Source organism: Dunckerocampus dactyliophorus, chromosome 13 (genome assembly GCF_027744805.1).
Source record: "Dunckerocampus dactyliophorus isolate RoL2022-P2 chromosome 13, RoL_Ddac_1.1, whole genome shotgun sequence".
NCBI lineage: Eukaryota > Metazoa > Chordata > Actinopteri > Syngnathiformes > Syngnathidae > Dunckerocampus > Dunckerocampus dactyliophorus.
In genome coordinates, this window is record NC_072831.1 from 27,500,886 (window position 1) to 27,522,189 (window position 21,304).

The 21,304-nt window shown below is 40.2% G+C and overlaps 1 protein-coding gene across 3 annotated transcripts; it reads right to left on the reverse strand.

The window, feature by feature from the left end:
- Window positions 1–175: 175 nt before the first annotated feature.
- On the reverse strand, window positions 176–21,103 carry LOC129192884 (inositol-3-phosphate synthase 1-A-like). 3 transcript variants are annotated; one of them, XM_054797302.1, is made up of 13 exons: window positions 20,957–21,103; window positions 20,713–20,816; window positions 15,986–16,053; window positions 9,146–9,277; window positions 8,910–9,071; window positions 6,048–6,177; window positions 4,753–4,946; window positions 4,528–4,677; window positions 3,865–4,080; window positions 3,533–3,697; window positions 3,325–3,438; window positions 947–1,164; window positions 176–878 (listed from the first exon to the last, which is right to left on the reverse strand). In XM_054797302.1, the coding sequence occupies exons 2-13, from the start codon at window positions 20,732–20,734 to the stop codon at window positions 686–688; spliced, it is 1,764 nt and encodes a 587-aa protein (XP_054653277.1). In that variant the 5' UTR covers window positions 20,735–20,816; window positions 20,957–21,103; the 3' UTR covers window positions 176–685. The 3 variants fall into 3 exon arrangements, with proteins under 3 accessions (XP_054653277.1, XP_054653275.1, XP_054653278.1); XM_054797300.1 differs by lacking the exon at window positions 15,986–16,053 and having other exon boundaries at window positions 178–878; XM_054797303.1 differs by lacking the exons at window positions 15,986–16,053; window positions 20,713–20,816; window positions 20,957–21,103 and adding an exon at window positions 12,957–13,099 and having other exon boundaries at window positions 189–878.
- Window positions 21,104–21,304: the final 201 nt, after the last annotated feature.

The window sequence follows — 21,304 nt, forward strand, 5'->3', positions numbered from 1 at the left end:
TATCGGCCATAACATTAGGTACACCCGCACAATTAAATCAGATTCACTACAAGTGAAAAAAATGCCTTACAAATAATAAACACGCTCAGTTTTGATTGTTTGTTCTTTTGGCCACACTGAAAGGTATTTGTATTTATTTTGTTAGGGAAAAAAAACAATACACCATGTGTAATTAATGTCATACAGTGCATATTACGTATGTGCAACCAACTGCATTGGTGCATTGTTCTGATCTGGTTTCAACTCATCCTAAACATGCGTGTGTCTGCGTGTGTGTGTGTGATAAATTAAAAAGAACAGGCTGCCTTTTGTTCCAAGACAGCAGTCTTGGTGAATGTGTTATCTCTCTGTTATACACTATACTTTATAAGCACATACAAGATGAAGAATCCACAAGAGAGTAGAAAATATTCCATTCCTAACACACTTTGTTGTTTTTTTTGTCTTTGGAAGTGAAATAAGACGACGGCAACTTAAATTTCTGCTTCCATGGGGGCTTTTATTCAGGTTTACGTGTTAGATGAATTGGACGTAAAACACCTAACTTGACAGGAAAAGGGTGAGATTAGGGAATTAACAGAGTTTGTGCTGATAACTGTCTTTTTTCATTGGTTTATTTCTAATCGAGCCACGATCAATGAGGATTGCTATTATAAAGGATCCCAGCTGTGTTACGTTTCACATCTTAATTGGAGTGCTCGGCATCGTCACCATTGGCATAGATGCCGTTTGTAGCCTCTGTGTGGTTCCTGATGATGAAGGGGTCCTTCTTTTTCAAAGAGGCAACGTCGCCATTGATGCAGTGCGGAGACAGGAAGTGTCTCTGCAGCTTTTCCTCGAGCAGCATGTGACTCTGAGGCGGGAGGCCGAGACACGCTCTGGAAATACAAGATTTGAACACTTGAGTCATAGAAGATAGACGAGAAAGAGTCTCTTTGAGGCGTACCTCATGATGTTTTCTATAGATGCTCTCTGCCGGAAGAAAGCGTTGATGACCGGGGTCCCAGATGGGACTAGCGGGGCCTTGCAAAGGAAGGAGAGAAGCGCCAGGACGCTGTGGAAGGACTGGAAGTGGTCCTCGCCCTTGGGTCGGATCGTCACACGCTGACAAAGCTCGGTCAGGATGGCCAGGTCCAGGATGATCGGGCTGGCTAGAAGAGAGTCCTGAGGAAGAAATGGTACAGCAGGAGGTTTACAATCTATGATTTCACGTCATCTGGTACGGTCGAGCACTGAAGGCAATAAATATGACAAAAAACACAAATAAAAGTACATTTGATGAAAAATACGGCGTCACTTTAAAAGAATAAAGATGTACTAATATGAGAAAAAAGCAATACATTAGAATTTCATGTGAAATGTAATAATTGTAATATTACGGGGGAAAAAAACATCAATGTTTAAGTGATTTAAAAACGGCATATTGCAAGAAAAAAGTTGTCATTTTACGAGAATAACGTTGTAATCTGATGTTAGATAAATTGTCATTTTATGAGACTAAATAATACGAGAAGAAAAAGTTGTCATTTTATAAGAAGAAAGCCGTAATATTTCATTAAAAATAGCAGCCATTTTACAAAAAATAAAGTTGTATTGTTATGAGAGATAAGTTGTCATTTTATGAGAATAAATACGTAAAAAGCCCCAATATTAAGAAAATAATGCAATAATAAAAAACAAAATATGGAAAAAAATAAGTCACAATATTACAGAAAAACAAATCATCATTTTGACAAAAATGAAGTTGTACAATTACTGGCAAAAAGTCCTGATTTTCCAAGCAAAGGTTGGCATTTTACAAGAACAAACTTGCAATATGATGACAGAGAAGTTGCTTTAAAGTTATTTATGACAATATCGTTGTGATATTCCACGTCAGTCGTCCCGATTTTAACAAATTAACGCGATAACAGTTTAAAAATTGGATGCAAAAAAAATTAAGTTGCAATACGACAGAAAACAAATCATATGGCAAGAACTGAGTTGTCATATTATGAGAAAAAAGTCATCATTTTATAAGAATAAAGTCATGTTACGAGGAAAAAAAAGGAGTGATTTTTACAAGAATAGTGGCAATATTACAAGAAAAATCCCAATCTTAAGAAAATAATATCGTAATGCTTTAAAAAATAGAAAAATAAATCATAGTTTTACAAAAACTGAGTTGTAATATGATAAAAAAAAAAAGTATTGTATTGTAACGTTCCAAGAAATAAATGAAAATTCTACACATTTGATGAGAAAAATGTGATTTTACAAGAGTAAAGTGGCAATATCATGAGCATGAACATGTTCAGGACGAACAGAACTTGCTCGGCCACTTGTTGCCAGGCAGAATTCATCAGGCACAATCAATGGCGCCTTCATACGACGGAGCTTTAGGGCCACATTGAAAACAAAAATCTGAGATTTAGAGAATAAAGTGGTAAATTTATGAGAAAAAAGTTGTAAATTTGCGAGAATAACGCGGTAATATTTCGCGTCAGAGGGAAAATAGAGCACAGCTCTTCAGGAAGGAAGGAAACTTTCCTCTTGCTTCAGGCAAGCTTTTATTTATAACGTGGCAGCAAAACGAGAATGTGTTAGCATCATCTCACTTCCGCCTTGCTTACCCCGCCCTCTTCACATGCACGAAGCCAAGCGTCACATTCAGTAAGTCCCCCCTTTTCATAGATGTCTCAGGCAATGCCTGAAACATAGTCGCAGTCAATTTATGACTTTATTCTCCTAAATTTATGACTTCATTCTCGTAATATTTTTTTCTCGTAAATTTATGACTTCATTGTCGTAAATGTACGACTTTATTCTCAAAAGCTCAGATTATTTTATTACTCTGTCGTAACAGGCATTACCTGAGACAGCTATGAAAAGGAGGGACTTATGTGACCTTTGGCCTTGGCCTTATATGCAACGTACAATAAATACAATATTACAACGTTTTGTCTCGCTAATTTACAGCTTTTTTCTCGTAAATCTACAAATTTATTCTTGTAAATCTATGACTTTTTTTTTCTCGTAAATTTACGACTTTTTCTCATAAATTCACAACTATAATCTCAGATTAGTTTTTTTTTTTTTCCCCAATTCGGCGTACCCTCTAGCCCAGTTAAAAAAAAATAAAAAATCGCCAAAGGTACATCACTGTTCTCTACGCCTTTTCCCTGGCAACTTGGTGCTGCCCCACACAGCAAAGAAAGGACAGGGAGAGTTGGCAGGAACAGGAAGTCATCCAGAAGGTCGGAAATTGGGCCCAAAACATGACATCACATCAAGGGTATTACAATAATAATAATAATAAGATTAATAATAATATGAAGTAGCGACCTCGCAGGTGTTGTGCAGTACGATGGTGTTGAGGCCTCCCATCATGATTTCAGAGGTGTATTCATCCATGGCTCGCTTGCTGTCTCCCACGTAAGGAATGTACTTAATCACCACCTGTATCAACACACACACACACACACACGTGTGGTCACACAGACATCCGTGATACATTTTGTGCTGCTGTGCATCGTCTCCGTGTGTCGCTCACACAGTGGTCGGGTTTCTCGCCGCGTCGGTAGAGTACGTGGTTGGACTGCACCATGTCGTCCACCACGTTGCTCTTGGTGATCTCTTTGGAGCGGAACTGCTGCGGGGCGGACAGATTCTTGCCGTCGTTGTTTCCCAGGTGATTGTAGCTGACGATGGAGGTGGGCTGCGGAGGGGAGAGAGGAATTGCTCGTAAAAGCCGACATTTTCCTGCCCGTCTGTCGCTGTTTATTGCTACTTCGGCTCAACCCGTTTAAGTTGACGTAAGCAACAGGCGCATTTGCAGGACTTTTTTTACCCAAAATCACTGGAGTCGGTGCCTCCTTTGCTCACCTTGATGCCCGAGCTGACCAGGAAGTCCACCAGCACCGACTTGATCTTCGTCTGGCCGGACTTGAAGTCGTCCCCGCCGACGAAGACGCCCCTCTGCACGGCCAGGTCCACGGCCCCCGGCACGAAGGTGTTCTGAGGGGAGCCGTTGATGTAGGCGCATCCCTCCAGTATGCTGGCCACTGCAAACAGAGTGGAGGGAGACACCTCTGAGCCCGCCTGATGGATGACAAGAAACCGTGCTGTCAGTCATGGAAGGTAACGTGGCCGTCTATTTGTTTGGCAAGAAGGTTTTTGTATCTTCTCAAGAAATGTAATAATTAATATTTATAAATATAAATAAATAAATAAATATCATTAATAATCATTTTTACAAATCTAAATTTAAATTTTAAAATCACGTTATTAGAAAAATGTGATATTTTGACTGCAACGCAAATTGTAGTCTGAATCTTGCCGTTTATTAGTTTGGCAAGAAGGTTTTTGTATATCCTGAATAAATGTAATAATGAATCATATTTATTTTTGTAATTATGATTTTATGATTGATAATCATTTTAAAAAATCAAAATGTAAGTTTACAAATCATGTTCTTCAGAAAAAGCTGGTATTTTGGCTGCAAAGCACATTTTTGTCTGAATCATTTTAGTCTGTTTGCTATCTCACCTGGATGGCGGCGAGAAGGTTTTCGGCCGTGTCGTTGATCCCGGGCACGACGTCGCAGAAGCGCTCGGTGGTGGCGGTCCACAGCACGATGACTTTGTCCACGCCACTTGACTGACGGAAGTCCCGGATGTCAGCTCTGATCTGCGCCATCTGGGAAGGTTGGAAACCAACGGCAAACTAACACATGTGCCCTCTAGTGGTCAAGTGACACAAAAAACAAACCACCTGCTCCGCTATGGTCCCCGTGAGCACGTTGTCGGCTCGACTCTCTTGGTTGGCGGCAATGAATTCTGGGATGTAGATGGACGGTCGGGGTTTCATGGCGCCCATGTATGGTCGTAGCTGCTCTTGTAACGACCAGTCCAGGACTTGAGCTCGCTCCATTGCCCTCCCGAGATCCAGTGAGGAAATATCCCAGCCTGGAAAAACACAAGCACTCCATTTAATTCATAATAATCAGGCGACCATCTCTTTTTCCACATAACCGACCCCCTTCAGTCTCTTAAATACATCCGTCCTGGCTGCTCAGTCCAACACGGCTACGTCAACAATGGCTTACTTCAATTTCGACAGAAATTCTATTTCCCTTGAAATATTTGTGAGTTATTTGTACATATTATAAATACATTTTATAAAAAAAATATTTATTTAAAAAAAATGAATAATTATTTTTATCATTAATAATAATTTTGAAAAAATAAGTTTATATATCATGTTTATTAAAAAAATGAAATTTGGACTGCAAAGCAAATTTTAGCAAGAACGTTTTTGACTGTGTGGTATATTCTAAATAAATGTCATAATTCATATTTATTTTATTTTTTATAATTATTATTTTATCATTAAGAATAATTTTTTAAAAACCTAAATTGAAGTTTAAAAATCACGGTGCTCAGTACAACAGGGCTCTGTCAACAACGGCTTATTTCAATGAATAATAATTGTCTTTTTTGTGGATGAATATTAGTCCAAATATGCATATTGAAGCAATGCTTTGCCTAAATTAAGCATTTTCTAGCATAAGCACGTCTACATGAACCAAAATACAAATACAAGGCACATTTAAAGACGTTGTGACGATATGTGGCATTTCTACACTGGTCACCGGGTGTCAATAGTGTGTAATGTTACACAATGTTACAAGGCGGTACTGTACACAAACTGGAAGTAAAAAAACAAGAAGGAACTATCCCAATGCTAATGTATGAGTCTTATTTTATCTTATTATGTCTACTGTACTGGTCACAGGAGTGTAAAGGTGACTATAGGGGTGTTAGTTCATGTCTAGAGGGCTCTAACAATGTTATTTAGAAGGTCGTAAAGAGATTTTCTAGGCTCTAACTATGAAAATATTCCATTTATAAATAAGGAACCCTATAAATAAGGAAATTCACTTATTATAGTCGTGTCCGGAGCCAATTAAGCGCAGGGGTTAACTTCTTTTTACACTTGTGTGACAGTTAAGGATGTTTAAGACGCTACTTAAAAAAAAAAGACACAGGACGTGTAAACACCCCTACCGTCAAAGACAATGTCATTGGGGTGCACCATGGGTAGGAGGTCACAGAAGGGCACATTGACCTCGCCCTCGGGCCCCGAGCCCACACACACAGTAGACGCCTGCAGGAGGGATCCAAAGTAGTTTGCTCTCTAAAGAATGTAGGGAGACAAAAAAAACATGACAGGAAGGAGGACATAGTATCAGTTGGCCATATAAAGCAATGACAGCCCCAAGGGGGGGTTAAGCTTGTAACACCCTGGTGACCATGCTAGGATGTCGTACATCTACACGACAAGGGGAGCTGGAAAAGACACAGTAGGTCTTCTCCACACCAAAGAATGCAAATCCGTCACTTCCACGTGGGTTGACATCCGTACGCCGCATACCTTCCGACCCGGGTCTTTCGCAATGCTGCATGAGGCTACTTGTCAAAGAGGCCGCAAGAGGTGAGGATGATCATGGGACACTTCATTAGGGACGCTTGCTTACAGGCCTTTCAGAGAAAACACTGCATGTGCAGTAACTAGAGTATCAGCACTGGAGGGATCAGCATGGGCCTCAAATGCTGTCTTTTCTTCCGTTTCTCTTGACGTTTTCCATCCATTCAAAAGACTATTAACGCTTTCATTTCAGCTGACCTGATTGTTTAAATCAGGGGGTCCAAAGTGCGGCCCGGGGGCCAATCAAAAGTCCAAATATTAAGAGAAGAGTTGTAAACTAGCAAGCAAAAAGAGACATAATTTCACAAGAATAAAGTCATAGTATGAGCGAAAATGTCATTTTAGTAGCGTGAAGTTGAAATATTCAAGGTTTTTTTTTTGTCAAAAACAATTAATGAAGTTGTACATTTTGGAAACTTAGGTTAGGGGAACATTTTTATAAAATGAGAATAAAGTGAAAATATTAGGAGAAGAAAATATACAAGAAGTTTAAATATTCAGAAAATTATACAAAAAAAAAAAAAACAGCAGCAATGGAAAACAGCAGAAATTTTACCAGAGTAAAGTCAAAATATTAAGAGAAAAAAATGGCTTTCTAATGGGAAAACAGTTTAGCAAGCAGAGAATAATAATGAGAATAAACTTACAGCATATGAATACATTTTAGGAACAATGTTGAAATAAAGAAAAAATAAATAATTTTTTAAAAAGATAAAAAACATTATGGGAATAAAGTTATAATTACGTGAAGAAAATTTACAAGAGGAAAGCTGAAATGAAATAGTTGGAAAATTAAAAAAAAAAAAAAAACAGCTGTAATTTTACGGGAATAAATTTTAAAAATATGAAGAAAAAAAGTCATGATTGAATGAAGAACAAAAGTCGTAATTTTACAAGAATAAACTCATACTATTATGAAAAAAACGTCATTTTTTAGTAGCATTTCACCTCCCGGTATATTACAAAGGTGAAATGATGCAGTTTTTTGTTGCGCTACATGTAGCTTCTTAGCATTGCTTTACTAAATGTCCAAGCGGCCCTTGCATCCTTTCATTTTTCAGGACGTGGCCCCTCGCTGGAAAATGTTTGGACACCCGTGGTTTAAATATTACACGAATAAAGCCGACATTTAACAAGAAGAAAACTCACCATTTAGGATAACAGCATCTAAATACTGTATTTTACAAGAGATCATCATACGACACAAATCAAGCCTGAATACTACTGTACAAGAAAAAAATACTTCAATTGATGACACTAAAGTAGCAATATTACGAGAAAAACCTCACAATTTTATAAAAAATAAAGTTGTGATGTTACATGAATAAAGTCAAAAATTTTACAAGGAAAAAACATTTAATTTAATATAGGAAAGTCAGAATATTACAGGGAATTTTTTAAATAAGAATAAACTAGTGATATTACACCAATAAAGTCCAAATTTTACGAAAAAATGTTCAATTTACTATTGTAAAGAATGTAATATTACACAAATCAAATCTGAATGTTACAGGACACTTATTTTACGTGCGTCATGAAAGTAATACATAATAACGTACCTCCAAATCTTATAAGAACAAGGTTGTAATATTACACCAATAAAGTCTAACTTTTACAGGAAAAATCGTTCAATTTACTAAACTTGTAAAGAAAAAACCCTGCAATTTTACGTGACTGAAGCCCAAACATTATGGAAATAAAGTCACAATGTTGCAAGAAAAAAGTCGAAACATTTAAAGAAAGGAAAAAAATGATGATGCCAGTGCAGTGGCAATACAACAGGAATAAAGTCAAAATATCACGAGAAAACCCTCTGATTTTACGGGGAAAAAAATCATGGAATCGCAAGAAAAAAGTTGTTTACAAGAAAAAACGTTTTACTACACTGAAGTTGCAGTTTCACAAGAATAACGTAGGAATATTCAGGGGAAGAAAATTGCTGTTTTATTACACTAAAGTCTTATTATTAGAAGAACGAGGTTAAAATGTTAAGAGAAAAGAAAAAAAAGTTCAAATATTCAGTGAAAAAAAATTCCAAGAAGAAAGTCAAAATGTTAAGTGTGCAATTTTACTGCAATAAAACTACAGTATCACGAGAATGGAGTCAGAATATTATGAGAATAACCTGGCAAATTCACAAGAATGAAGTTGTATCGCAGACAAAACAATCTGAATATCTAAATAAAAAAGAACATTTTAGAAAAATAAAATTGTGTCTTATGTTTTTTTTTTTAATTGATCATTCTTATGGGTTTCTTTGTCTGACAATTACTTAATGTAAATGGTGATAATTTAATTGAACTTTTAGCTCCGCCTCCTGCACAGTCTAACTGTACAGTCATTGGTTGGCTTTTCAGTCATGGTTGTGTTCGCTGGCACTAAAGTATGTTAGTAATAGTATGTACAGTATACTGTTAGTATAATGTCTACTTCTCTTTCACCTTCACTCCGGTCTTTGTGTTCCAGGTGAGCTTCATCTTGTTGGCCAGCACAGCCGCCGTTACCGTGGTGCCGTTGTTGCCTCCCCAGCCCACCAGCATCACCCCCAGCCTGGGCACACACGTCTCCGTGCGCAGGGTCATCTCAGTGGAGCGGGGGGTCACCTGTACGGCATCATTGCGTGTTAAAGTATGGATGTAAGGAACGGGTGGATAAGGACGGGACGGGTGTGACTTACTGTGAGGGTGTTCCCGTCCTTATGCACAGATGTGGTCTGGTAGGAATACTCAGCCTCGATGTGCGTATCTGTGTACTTCACATTGGGGCTGTTGATGTGAATCTTTACGGACATGATTCTGGATTCTGGATTCTGGAAGGAAACAGCAATCGTACGGTGACCTGAAGAGGATTCCCTGCTTGGGACAGGTTTTATCCAGGAGAAGCAAGAACACGACCTGTACTGCTGCAAAGTATTGTATTGTATTGTATGTACTTTATTTATCCCACAGCGGGGAAATTTACTTGTTACAGCAGCAAGCAAGCAAGACAAGTAAAGAGAACAGTAAAGTAAAGTAAAGTACGTGACTACAACATGGTTCAGGTGGTGCAGGTGTTGTAGAGCCTGACAGCGGTCGGTATGAAGGACCTGCGGAACCTCTCCTTCTTACACCGTGGGTGAAACAGTCTGCTGCTGAAGGAGCTGCTAAGGGAACCCACAGTGTCATGTAGCGGGTGATAGGTGTTGTCCAAGATGGATGTCAGCTTAGCCAACATCCTTCTCTCCCCCACTTCCTCCACGGAGTCCAGAGGACCGTCCAGGACAGAGCTCGCTCTCCTGATCAGCCTATTGATCCTGCTCCTGTCCCTGTCCGTGCTGCCCCCTCTCCAGCAGCCCACAGCATAGAAGATGGCTGAGGACACCACAGAGTCATAGAAGGTCCGCAAGAGAGTCCTGCACACACCAAAGGACCTCAGTCTCCTCTGCAGGTGGAGGCGACTCTGGCCCTTCTTGTAGAGGGCGTGGGTGTTGACGGACCAGTCCAGCTTGTTGTTAAGGTGAACACCCAGGAATTTGTAGCTGTCTACCAACTCTATGTCCGCTCCCTGGATGTTCACCGGTGTGAAGTGAGATGTTTTCCTCTGGAAGTTAATGATCATCTCCTTTGTCTTGCTGGTGTTGAGCTGCAGCTGGTTAAGCTCACTCCAGCTGACAAAGAGGTAGAGGTACTTTGTCACACCTACTGTGGTGTGAAACATGTTTGCCCTCTTCTTGATTTCTTATTGTTTTGCACGTTTGTCACACTTAAATGTTTCAGATCATCAAACATTATTAAGGGAGAAAAAGGGTTAGGGTTAGGATCGCCCCCTAAAGCTAATAACTGGTTGGGCCCCCCTTAGCAGCAACAACTGCAATCAAGCGTTTGTGATAACTTGCAATGAGTCTCTTACAGCGCTGGGGAGGAATTTTGGCCCACTCATCTTTGCAGAATTGTTGTCATTCAGCCACACTTTTTAAAGTCATGCCACAGCATCTCAATAGGATTCAGGTCAGGACTTTGACTCGGCCACTCCAAAGTCTTCATTTTGTTGTTCTTCAGCCAATCAGAGGTGTGTTGTGGATCATTGTCCTGCTGCAGGACCCAAGTTGGTTTCAGCTTGAGGGCACCAACAGATGGCTGGACAGGATTTTTTTGTAGACAGCAGAATTCATGGTTCCATTTATCATAGCAGGTTTTCCAGGTCCTGAAGCAGCAGAACATCCCCAGACCATCACACTACCACCACCATATTTTACTGTTGGTATGATGTTCTTTTTCTGAAATGCGGTGTTACTTTTACGCCAGATGTAATGGCACACACACCTTCCAAAAAGTTCAACTTTTGTCTGGTCACACTACAGAGTATTTTCCCAAAGTTCTTGGGGATCATCAAGATGTTTTCTGGCAAAATTGAGATGAGCCTTAATGTTCTTTTTGTACAGCAGTGGTTTTTGTCTTGGAACATTTTTTGCCCAGTGTCTTTCTTATGGTGGAGTCATGAACACTGATCTTAACTGAGGCAAGTGAGACCTGCAGTTCTTTGGATGTTGTTGTGGGGCCTTTTGTGACCTGTTGGATGAGTCGTTGCTGCGCTCTTGGGGTCATTTCGGTTGGCCGGCCACTCCTGGAAAGGTTCACCACTGTTACATATTTACGCAATTTGTGGATAATGGCTCTCACTGTGGTTTGCTGGAGTCCCAAAGCTTTAGAAATGGCTTTATAACCTTTTCCAGACTGATAGATGTCAATTAATCTCACTTAAGTTATGTTTTAGGGGGGGCAATCACTTTTTCCACAAAGGGCCATGTGGGGGGGGGGGGGGGGGCAATCACTTTTTCCACAAAGGGCCATGTAGGTTTTGGATTTTTTTCATATTTCATTTAAAAACTGAATTTTGTGTTGAGTCGTGTTGTCAATGACTAATACTGTATACTGTATTTACATTTGTTTGATGATCCAAAACATTGAAGTGTGACAAACATGCAAAACAATAAGAAATCAGGAAGGGGTCAAACACTTTTTCACACCACTGTATGTAACAGGGACGCTTTCAATGTGCGGGCGAAGCAGCTCAGTCAAACGCTATCGCAGTCTTCTTGCCATGCGAATGTTCCCACGCCATTCTTCCAAAATAACAGCATGCTGTTGAAAGTTGTTCCACCGGCTAGAGGTCCGATCGGGTCTTGTCACAAGTCGCCATCACACTACCACCAACATATTTTATTGTTGGTATTATGTTCTTTTTCCGAAATGCGGCGTTACTTTTCACACATAGCCGTTTTAGAGAGCAAAAGAGCAGCAGTAGCATCCTCCGATAATAGTAATAGCAATAAACGTTTAATCTTATACGCACCAACAGTCCCTTCAGTACGCTTACAAGCAGCAATGTTACGTTTGCCATTGCACACATTCAATTATACTCATCTAATGTGGAAATAACGGCACATCATTTTTACGTCATCTGTCGGCAACAAGCGAAAGCTCCACCTTCACCGTCCACACGCATACGCTGAAGCCAGAGTTTTCCAAAATCTTCACCCTGGCCGAAGTTTCCCAAAAGCTCCGTTTTTAAGGACGGATACCTCCATTTGCGAGTGGATGAGAGGCCAATGACAGGCTTTTTTCTTCTTTTTTTTTAAACCGTATTCGTGTGGACAGGGCCTGAGGGTCTTAGGGCCACTAACTGACGGATGATCAAGATTGGTATGAGGTACCTGCCTTATTATGATGCTAAACAGTCAGCAAACAGATCAAGTCTGATTTGAGGCTTGCATCCAGTCACCTCCTTTATCAAATTGTCGGGCACACCCACCCCTGAGGCCTACTGACATTCAGGGAATGTCAAGAGAATGAGCGCCAAGACCGTAAAGGAGCTACGTCGTCCTTTCTTGGACTCAAAAAGTGCCTTTTGCGTCCAAACCACTGTAGGTTGGACAAAATCCAGTCCAGTCAATGGGAGCCATTGTGAATACGAAATGCTCATTTTACCGCTTGTCATGCAATACAGCATATACAGTACACCACTACTGGGATGGAGGACGTTATGCAATCCCAGCAAATATGCCAAACTTCGACAAGCAACCACTTTACATTGTGCAGTGGATCAAGTGACTTGTGGAGGTCCTGCCCACTGCCTCAGACCTTCAAGTGGAATTTTACTGATGGGCTCGGACCTAAAAGTGGACACAAATCACCCCAGAAACTCAACATTACAAATGAAGATGTTGTTTGCAGACTATTTCCAAAGCAAGGGGCTGCAAAATTAAATAAATATCCCAACACCCACCCAGACTGAAATCATTCATCTGACATCACGTGATAGTAATTGGTTCCCTTGTATGTTCCCACCATAGACGCAGCTACACATTATGTAAGTTCTAGTTTGAGGGGAATTTCACCAGAAAAGGTGAATTAATTCAAAAAAAAAAAAGCAACTGACGTCATTGTCTTGACAGATTGGTTAAAAAAAAGCAAACAATGCAATTATTGCAAGCCGGTGTCGTCCCTCACCTGCGCCGGTTAGATGCTGCGTGTGGGTCGTGCTGCGTCTCCTCCGCTGCTGGCAGTGTGAGCAGAGGAAAGTTCCACAACTTTCTCTTGACTCTCAGCCGACTTCCTGGACGCCGCTCCGGGAGCCAATGAGCGGTCTCCGCCCTCCCTCCCATCCCCTCCCCTCTTTTCCCCCGCAGCGTATGTGAAGGAAGCAGCGAGGATGCAGCCAGCCAGAAGACGGAGCCCGGCTGCGTGGCAGCAATGCGCGGAAGACTTCTCTGGCTCACTGGGCAACAGGACGTGGGCGGGTCGATACAAATGGATATCAGTTACTGGATTGATACCAGAGTGATGTGATCGATATTTTCTTTTATGTCGAGACTAATATCGGCTTTGTTTGTTGTATACATCACTCACAATCTTTGAAAATTTCAAGTAAAAAGTGTCGATATCGGCAATACCACTAACTTTTATTGGCATCGTTGGAGAGTTTTCTGATATTTAGGAACTTAAAGGGTCTCATGATTTATCAACTTTGCTTAAATATTTTATATATATTTTTGTAATTATGTTCAACATTGTTCAGTTTTTGAAAGCGAACGGTAAATACGCAAAAATTACATTTATAGTTGATGGTGCCAGCCATGATGAAGAGTAAGCAAACGCTTCTCGAGGTAGCTCGTCAACTTCGTTCGGTATATTTTTCATCAAAATAGTAGTCATCCCAAAATGATGTGTTGCTGCTGGATGTTCACAGTAACAAGTGATACCGTAAGTTTGTTTTCTTTTCCAAAAAACAAAGGTTTAAGACTACAATGGACGAAGCGAGTACTGAGAATGAGAGGCAAATGGATGCAGTAAACATTTCACTGATGACTGCTATGAAGAAACACCTTGACAAGCAGCATTTGGCTTGAAAGTACGGTACAAACAATTGCATTTTGAAAAAAGAATGCTCTTCCTAATGCAGTACACAGTAAAAAAAAAAAAAAGTCCAGAATGGCGTCAAAGTTGCCACAGAACAGAGTAAGTCATGTCTTGCTTACATATTGTATTCTGAACACTATTCTGTACATGTTAAAACATAAAACATCTTTTCACAGCAATACATTGGCGGTGGGAGGCGGGGGCGGTGATGGCCGAGATAAAATATAAAAATTAATTTTGATAAAGCGATGGCCAATTTGAAATGAAACCAAGTTTATTTGTAGATGCAAACATAAGGTGTTTTAGTTACTTTTCTGTCTCTCATGTGACATTATGCTTTTTCCTACAGCATCTCTTACAACATCATATGCAAATGATGTGCAAATTAGCGATCGATTGCGACTTCTAGGACAGCCAATAGCTACTCTTCTGACTGAGGAGTTGGCAACAGTGGCTGCTGCTTCTGCTGCTACAAAGCAGGTTTGGCAAACTGCGGATGCAAATGTGCGTAAACATGGACTCCAGGCTAACAAACATTATATTGTCTTCAATAGATAGTAAACGGGCCGCTACTCATCGACAGCTGCAGCACCAAATTCACTCGAATTGTCTGGAGCCACAAAACATAACAGCTTTTAAACTTTCAGAAGTTTGAATCTTTCGTCATTTCACTTGTTACTGCAATTGAGTAAACAAACAGAAGTGTAGTGCACATGTCTAGCAGGTGCCAACTCGTGTGGTTGTGAGCAAGGACACCAGAAATAAATAATGTACCGTATGTCCATCACCTAGGCATCCACTTCCGTAGTACGCCGTGCGCTGGGTTTGGCCGCCATGATGGTGAGCAGAATCCAGAAACATTAGATTGCATTGTAAACATGTCCTCGGCACACTGCTCAGCCATTAAATGCTCTAATACACGCCACAAAAGACCAGATTTTTTTCAAGTTCCCCAAAAACAAAGCCAGGTATGTGTCATAAAATTTTTGTAGATTTATAACACTACACAAGACAGTAGACAAGACTTCTAAATTGTGGATAGGTATGAATGTGAGTGTGAATGGTTGTGTGCCCTGTGTTTAGCTGACAACTAGTCCAGGGTGTACCCCACTTCGCACCCGAAGTCGGCTGGGATAGGCTCCAACATACCCCCACGACCCTAATGAGGATAAGTGGCATAGAAAAAGGATGGATGGATGGATGTATTAACAATGCCATTACTGAAATAAATATTGCATTATGTGAATCCTATATATGTACTGCTCAAAAAAATTAAAGGAACACTTCGAAAACACACCAGATCTAAACATGGGGAAAAATGATGTTGAATATCTTTCCTGATAATAAGTGGGTGATGTATTAGTAACAAAATGATGCCACATAATTTGATAGAAATGAAAATGTTCACCCTATAGAGGGGGGAAATCAAAGACACCCCAAAAATGAAAGTGAAAAAATGATGCACCACACTGGTCCATTTTGCTAAAATGTCATTGTAGCAACTCAAACTGATTCTCAGTAGTTTGTGTGGTCTTTGATTTCCCCCCTCTATAGGGTGATCATTTTCATTTCTATCAAATGATGTGGCATCATTTTGTTACTAATACATCACCCACTTATTATCAGGAAACATATTCAACATCATTTTTCCCCCAGTTTAGATCTGATGTGTTTTCGAAGTGTTCCTTTAATTTTTTTGAGCAGTATATATATATATATATATATATATATATATACACAGACACTCATTTAATAAAAATGTACGCACAGCGCATAACTTTATTTTACACTCAGCTCAGAGCTCGTGAATACATTGTACACTCTTGTGCGCCTAGCCCCGCCCACCTCTTTTGCTCACCATCATGGCGGACTACAGTCTGTGCCATTCATTTGCTGTTGGTGGTTCTGAGTACGTTGGTTGGTTCCGTTTAGCTAGCAGGCTAACGCTGTTCGACTCTCAAACCAGTGGACTTGTGTGGTCCCTGGCTCGAGCGCGGCGTGTGCGAAGCTGATCACTGTTACACACTTACGTCTACTTCGAAGTAAGTTACTACTTTCCACAAAACGTCAGAGTGCTTTCTATTTTGGTGGGGGGGGGGATATATTCATGGTTATCTTACCGCGGAAGTGGGACAGAAGGTTCTGGCTGTTTCCACTTTAAGGATCTGCAACCGACAAGGCCAGTCACCTACCAGGTAGAGATGGTAAAATGAACCCAAAGCCTCGAAGCTTGTGTCAGCCTTCCTTAATCACACAGCTTCGAACTACTGCTTTCGAGCTTGTTCCGCAAATATCACGTGACCTATGACGTTGGCCGCGTCATACGTCACAGAGCGTATTGACGGTTTGAAACGGATTGGTGGCTGTCATTGCTTTGACAGGTTGTAACTTCTGTATATAATAACCACCAAGATATTGAACTATGTTAGCTCGTAATGAGAACGTTGGCGAGTTTGTTTGTGCGTTTGTAATGGCGACCTGTGTTTCACCGTTTAGTGACATAGATTGCTTTGACTTTACGCTTCCACCAGATGTCGCTAATGTCTTATTTTTTTAATTGTGTCACGTGTTCTCATGTTTAACCTTCCTCTTGTGTTAGGGTCGGCACCGACCCGTTTTAAATTTTAAATGCATTAAAAAAATCACCAAATTTGTTAATTGCATCAAGACTTTTTGACTTTGTCAGTAAAATCTATTTCAACAAAATAAAACCCAAAACAATCTTTCCACTAAATTTTAAAATGCCCTGGTTGAAATTATAACCATTGCATTGTTAGGGTCAGTTTCGACCCGGTTATAATAATACGACTATAAAGCAATAATTAGAGCCAAAACTGAAATCATAAGTGCACAGTCATCCAACACACTGACAGCCTCTCTTCTAACTCTTCTAATCAGGCAAGCTTTAGGAGATTCTCATTTTGCCTGGTTTTTCAGCATACCTGCAGATAATCATGCAAGCTTTAGTTTGGGGATTCTCATTTCGCTGGGTTTTCCAGTCTACCAGCACAAAAACAAAACCAAAGACAGGCATGTCCAGACATGTGAGGGGAATTCACTAATTTGATTGGCCATTTGACCGGCAGACTTCACATTTACAATTTGCATTTGAAAGAATGAGAAGAAGTAGAGTGAGCCAAGCTCTGGACCAAACTTTTGGTGACAGTGAGGGAGAGGACACAGACCAGCATCTTCAGATGAGCAGGTTTCTGAGGAAGAGGACAATGTGGAGCATCATCCAGAAGACATGGACAAGTCGGATGAGGAGGTTGCTGGTGGTAAAGCTGCTCTTGCTGAAATATTCAAGTTCAAAAATGGCAAGATCTTTTGGAGCTCGGTACCTCATGATGTGCAGGGCAGCTGCTGCAAATGTCATCAAAATGACCCCCACAATAAAAAGGTTTGCTGTGACCAGAGTCAGTGACATCAAGACATGTTTTGAGTTGTTGAAAAGAATCATCATTACTATGACGAACACGGAAGGAAAAAATGTCTCTGGAAAGACATGATGAGGAATTCCTGGATGCTTTCATTGGTGGCGTTCTTCTTGCTGGAGTGTACAGATCCTGCGATGAGGCCACTGAGTCTATGGGGCGCATCGACAGGCAGAAAGCATGTTCTTGCACACGAAAGATTTTACTCCGATTTAGCTTTGTGTTTGTTTTGGAACTAGTAATTTATTTCTATTTCTTTGATTTGCTTGATTGGTTGTTGTGTATTTGGCCATGCAAATCTATATTTTGTGTCATGACCTGTTGTGCTTTTCTTTTCTTTTTTTCAGTTTATATTAAAGTTGTGTTGCTGAAAAAAAATAACTTTTTTGCCTTTTCTTGACTTTAATATACATGGGTCAAAATTGACCCGAACACCATAGATGGTACTTTAGTGATTAATATTAAAATGAATGAATAAATAAAACGAATTTCTTTCAGAGATGTGTTCTATACCCCTCAGTAATAGTCAGCTAACAAAACAACCTTTTATTTATTAATATGATTCTCTTGAGGTTCATTTCACCATTTAAAAAAAATTGAAATCGAGGGGTATACTGACCAAAGAAGGCCCAAAGTCTCACACCAAAAGTATTAAAACCCACATTTTCATGGATAGGGAAGCCCAACAAGGTCACCAAGAGATGAGAAACAAATTGGATGGTAACTAAGTTTTTTATAGCTGATTTAATACATGCGTCAAAACCGACCCGTTAACATAAGAGATGATACCAGAAAGCTAACACAAGAAGAAGGTTATCCTGACAGACGGTATCAGTCATCTAGGATCGCAAACGAGAGCGAAACCATAACTGAAGCGAAAGCGAACAAACAAAATGTGACACTATAGAAGTAACGTAGGTTTTATATACTGTATTTAAAAAATAACTAATATTAACTGCTAATGTAGTTTTTTGCTTCTTCGTTCATTTGTACAGCAATAACACTTTTTAAAATGTATTGATATGAGCATTTAAAATCATTTGTATGTCTAAACTATACTTGCATATTATTTCTAAGTTTTATTACATGTATCATTTGATCACATATATGACCTGATGTAATAAAACAATGTAGCATCCAGCAGAGCTGGAGAGCGGGTGAAATAATGATGAGTAGTAGGAAACCAAGCCATCAGTGATGTTCTGTGATGGTATCACATGTCTGGCTGTCCTGGAGCTCCATCCCGATCATGATTATCTTTAGTAGTTTAAAGATAAATGGGACATTTTTTAAAAGTCGTTTGAAAAAATGTGCATTTGCATAAGTAAGGTGTATACAGGAGTATATGCTGAAAAGAAAATAACACTTGGTACATAAGAGAATAACCTGGAAAAAAAGACCAAATATTCAGAGGAAAAAAGCAGTTTTACTACTATAATGTCTTAGTATTACAATAATTATGACTTCATTTCCAAAACTAAAGTTAAAATTATGAGGACTTTTTTTTTAAGTCATAAAGTTATGAGAAATCGAAAATTACACGGGAAAAACGTGGTTTTATATGAACAGAAAGAAATGGCAATTTTGTGAGAAAAGTCGCAACGTTACAGAAAGTCGACTGTGCAAAAGAATGTCAACAATAACATGTATGTATATGTACGTACAGCAGTGTCAAAGTGTTTGCCCTTCCTGATTTCTTATTGTTTTGCATGTTTGTCACACTTAAATGTTTCAGATCAAACACATAAATATTAGTCAATGCAACACAACTGAACATAAAATACAGTTTTTAAATGAAACTTTTTATCATTACATGGCCCTGTGTGAAAGAGTAACTGCTAAAGCTTCGGGACTCCAGCGAGTCACAATGAGAGCCATTAATCCACAAATGGCGAAAATATGGAGCAGTGGTGAACCTTCCCAGGAGTGGCCGGCCAACCAAAATGACCAAGAGAGCAGCGACGATTCAGAGGAGAGGTCACAAAAGACCCCACAACAACATCCAAAGAACTGCAGGCCTCACTTGCCTCAGTTAAGGTCAGTGTTCATGACTCCGCCATAAGAAAGACACTGGGCAAAAACGGCCAGCATGGCAGAGTTCCAACACCAAAACCACTGCTGAACAAAAAGAACATTAAGTCTCGTCAGAAAACATCTTGATGATCCCCAAGACCTTTGGGAAAATACTCTGGTCTGACGAGCAAAAGTTGAACTTTGTGGAAGGTGTGTGTCCCATTACATCTGATGTAAAAGTAACACCGCATTTCAGAAAAACAACATCATACCAAATGTAAAATATGGTGGTGGTAGTGTGATGGTCTGGGGCTGTTTTGCTGCTTCATGACCTGGAAGACTTGCTGTGATAAATGGAACCATGAATTCTGCTGTCTACCAAAAAATCCTGTCCAGCCATCTGTTCATGATCTCAAGCTGAAACCAACTAGGGTTCTGCAGCAGGACAATGATCCAAAACACACCAGCAAGTCCACCTCTGAATGGCTGAAGAAAAACAAAATGAAGACTTTGGAGTGGTCTAGTCCAAGTCCTGACCTGAATCCTATTGAGATGCTGTGGCATGCATGACTTTAAAAAGGCTTCATGCTGGAAAACCCTCCAATGTGGCTGAATGACAACAATTCTGCAAAGATGAGTGGGCCAACATTCCTCCCCAGCGCTGTAAGAGACTCATTGCAAGTTTGCTTGATGGCCCCTCTGGACACCTCCCTGGGGAGGTAGGAGGCCTCGGGGAAGAGCAAGGACACGTTGGAGAGACTATGTCTCTCAGCTGGCCTTGAAACACCTCGGGATCTGCTGGGAGGAACTGGACAAATTAGCCGAGGAGAGGGAAGTCTGTGCCTCTCTGCTTTGGCTGCTGCCCCCGTGATCCAATATCAGATAAGCAGAAGATGGATGGATAGAGGTAACTTTAACGGTATTATTCCATGTCTGGAGGGCACTAATAATGTTTAAAAAAAAAAAACCGCAAACAGGTTTTCCATGCTGTAACGACCAAAATATTCAAGCAATTTACCGCCACAAATGAGGGATAACTGTACTTTCCTTGATAGTGTGCCAGAAATTCTGCCTAGCAACAAGCCGCAATGCAAACATGTAACCACAAACAAGAACACGAGCAACTACTATAGACTACCTCTCGAATCAAAAACAGGTAATTTTCAGAGCATAAAGTTGTAATGTCAAACATGAGGCGGCAATGTCCTGTACGTTGAAGCTGGTGGTCAGACTGTATTTTGGTGAATAGTCTTTTTAGTTATGACCATATTATTACAGTTTATTCTACTTCAACTTTTTCTACTGTTACACTTTGTGCATAGAATGGAATTAAATGAGAGTAGAGTCCTAATGAATGAAGATGTTTTTAAAGGATTATTATCAGAAGACACTGTGGTTACCTTCAAAGCACTGCGACGCCATAGTGATTTATATCCAAGCCTGATGTGGCGTTCAGGAATCGCAACCACGAGCAGCAGCAGGTCCGGACTTGAGGCGCGCGTCACTGCGGGGGGGGGGATGAGAAAAAAATAATAAAATAGTGTCATGGAAAAACAACTCCCACATCGACAAACAAAAATTCTGCACAGGCGAAGGAAATCAACGATTATAAACGTGTGTTGAAAAGACAGGAAGGAAGCGTACTTTTATCCACTCTCCTCACAATGCCACCGCTGCATCCACGAGGCCCTGTGGGAAACGTTTAGAAGGGACCAGAGAACCTCCGAAGCGTCTCCGTGTCGTCTTTATGACGCAGCGCTCGTTCCTGTAAAAGAAGCACAAACACGCAGAACAATGTCGCCGGCTTCCTCTGGAACATCACAGCCTCTTTCAAACAAAAACAGGCACAGTTTATTCGAAAAGATAAAGTAGTAGTCGTGGACACAATATAAAAATATGTTGGCTGAAAAAGCAGTTCGCCGTTACAAATAAAAAAAAAAAAAAGACGTCTGCTTTGGGAAAAGATGGAAGCCATACAATTAGTGGCGAAGC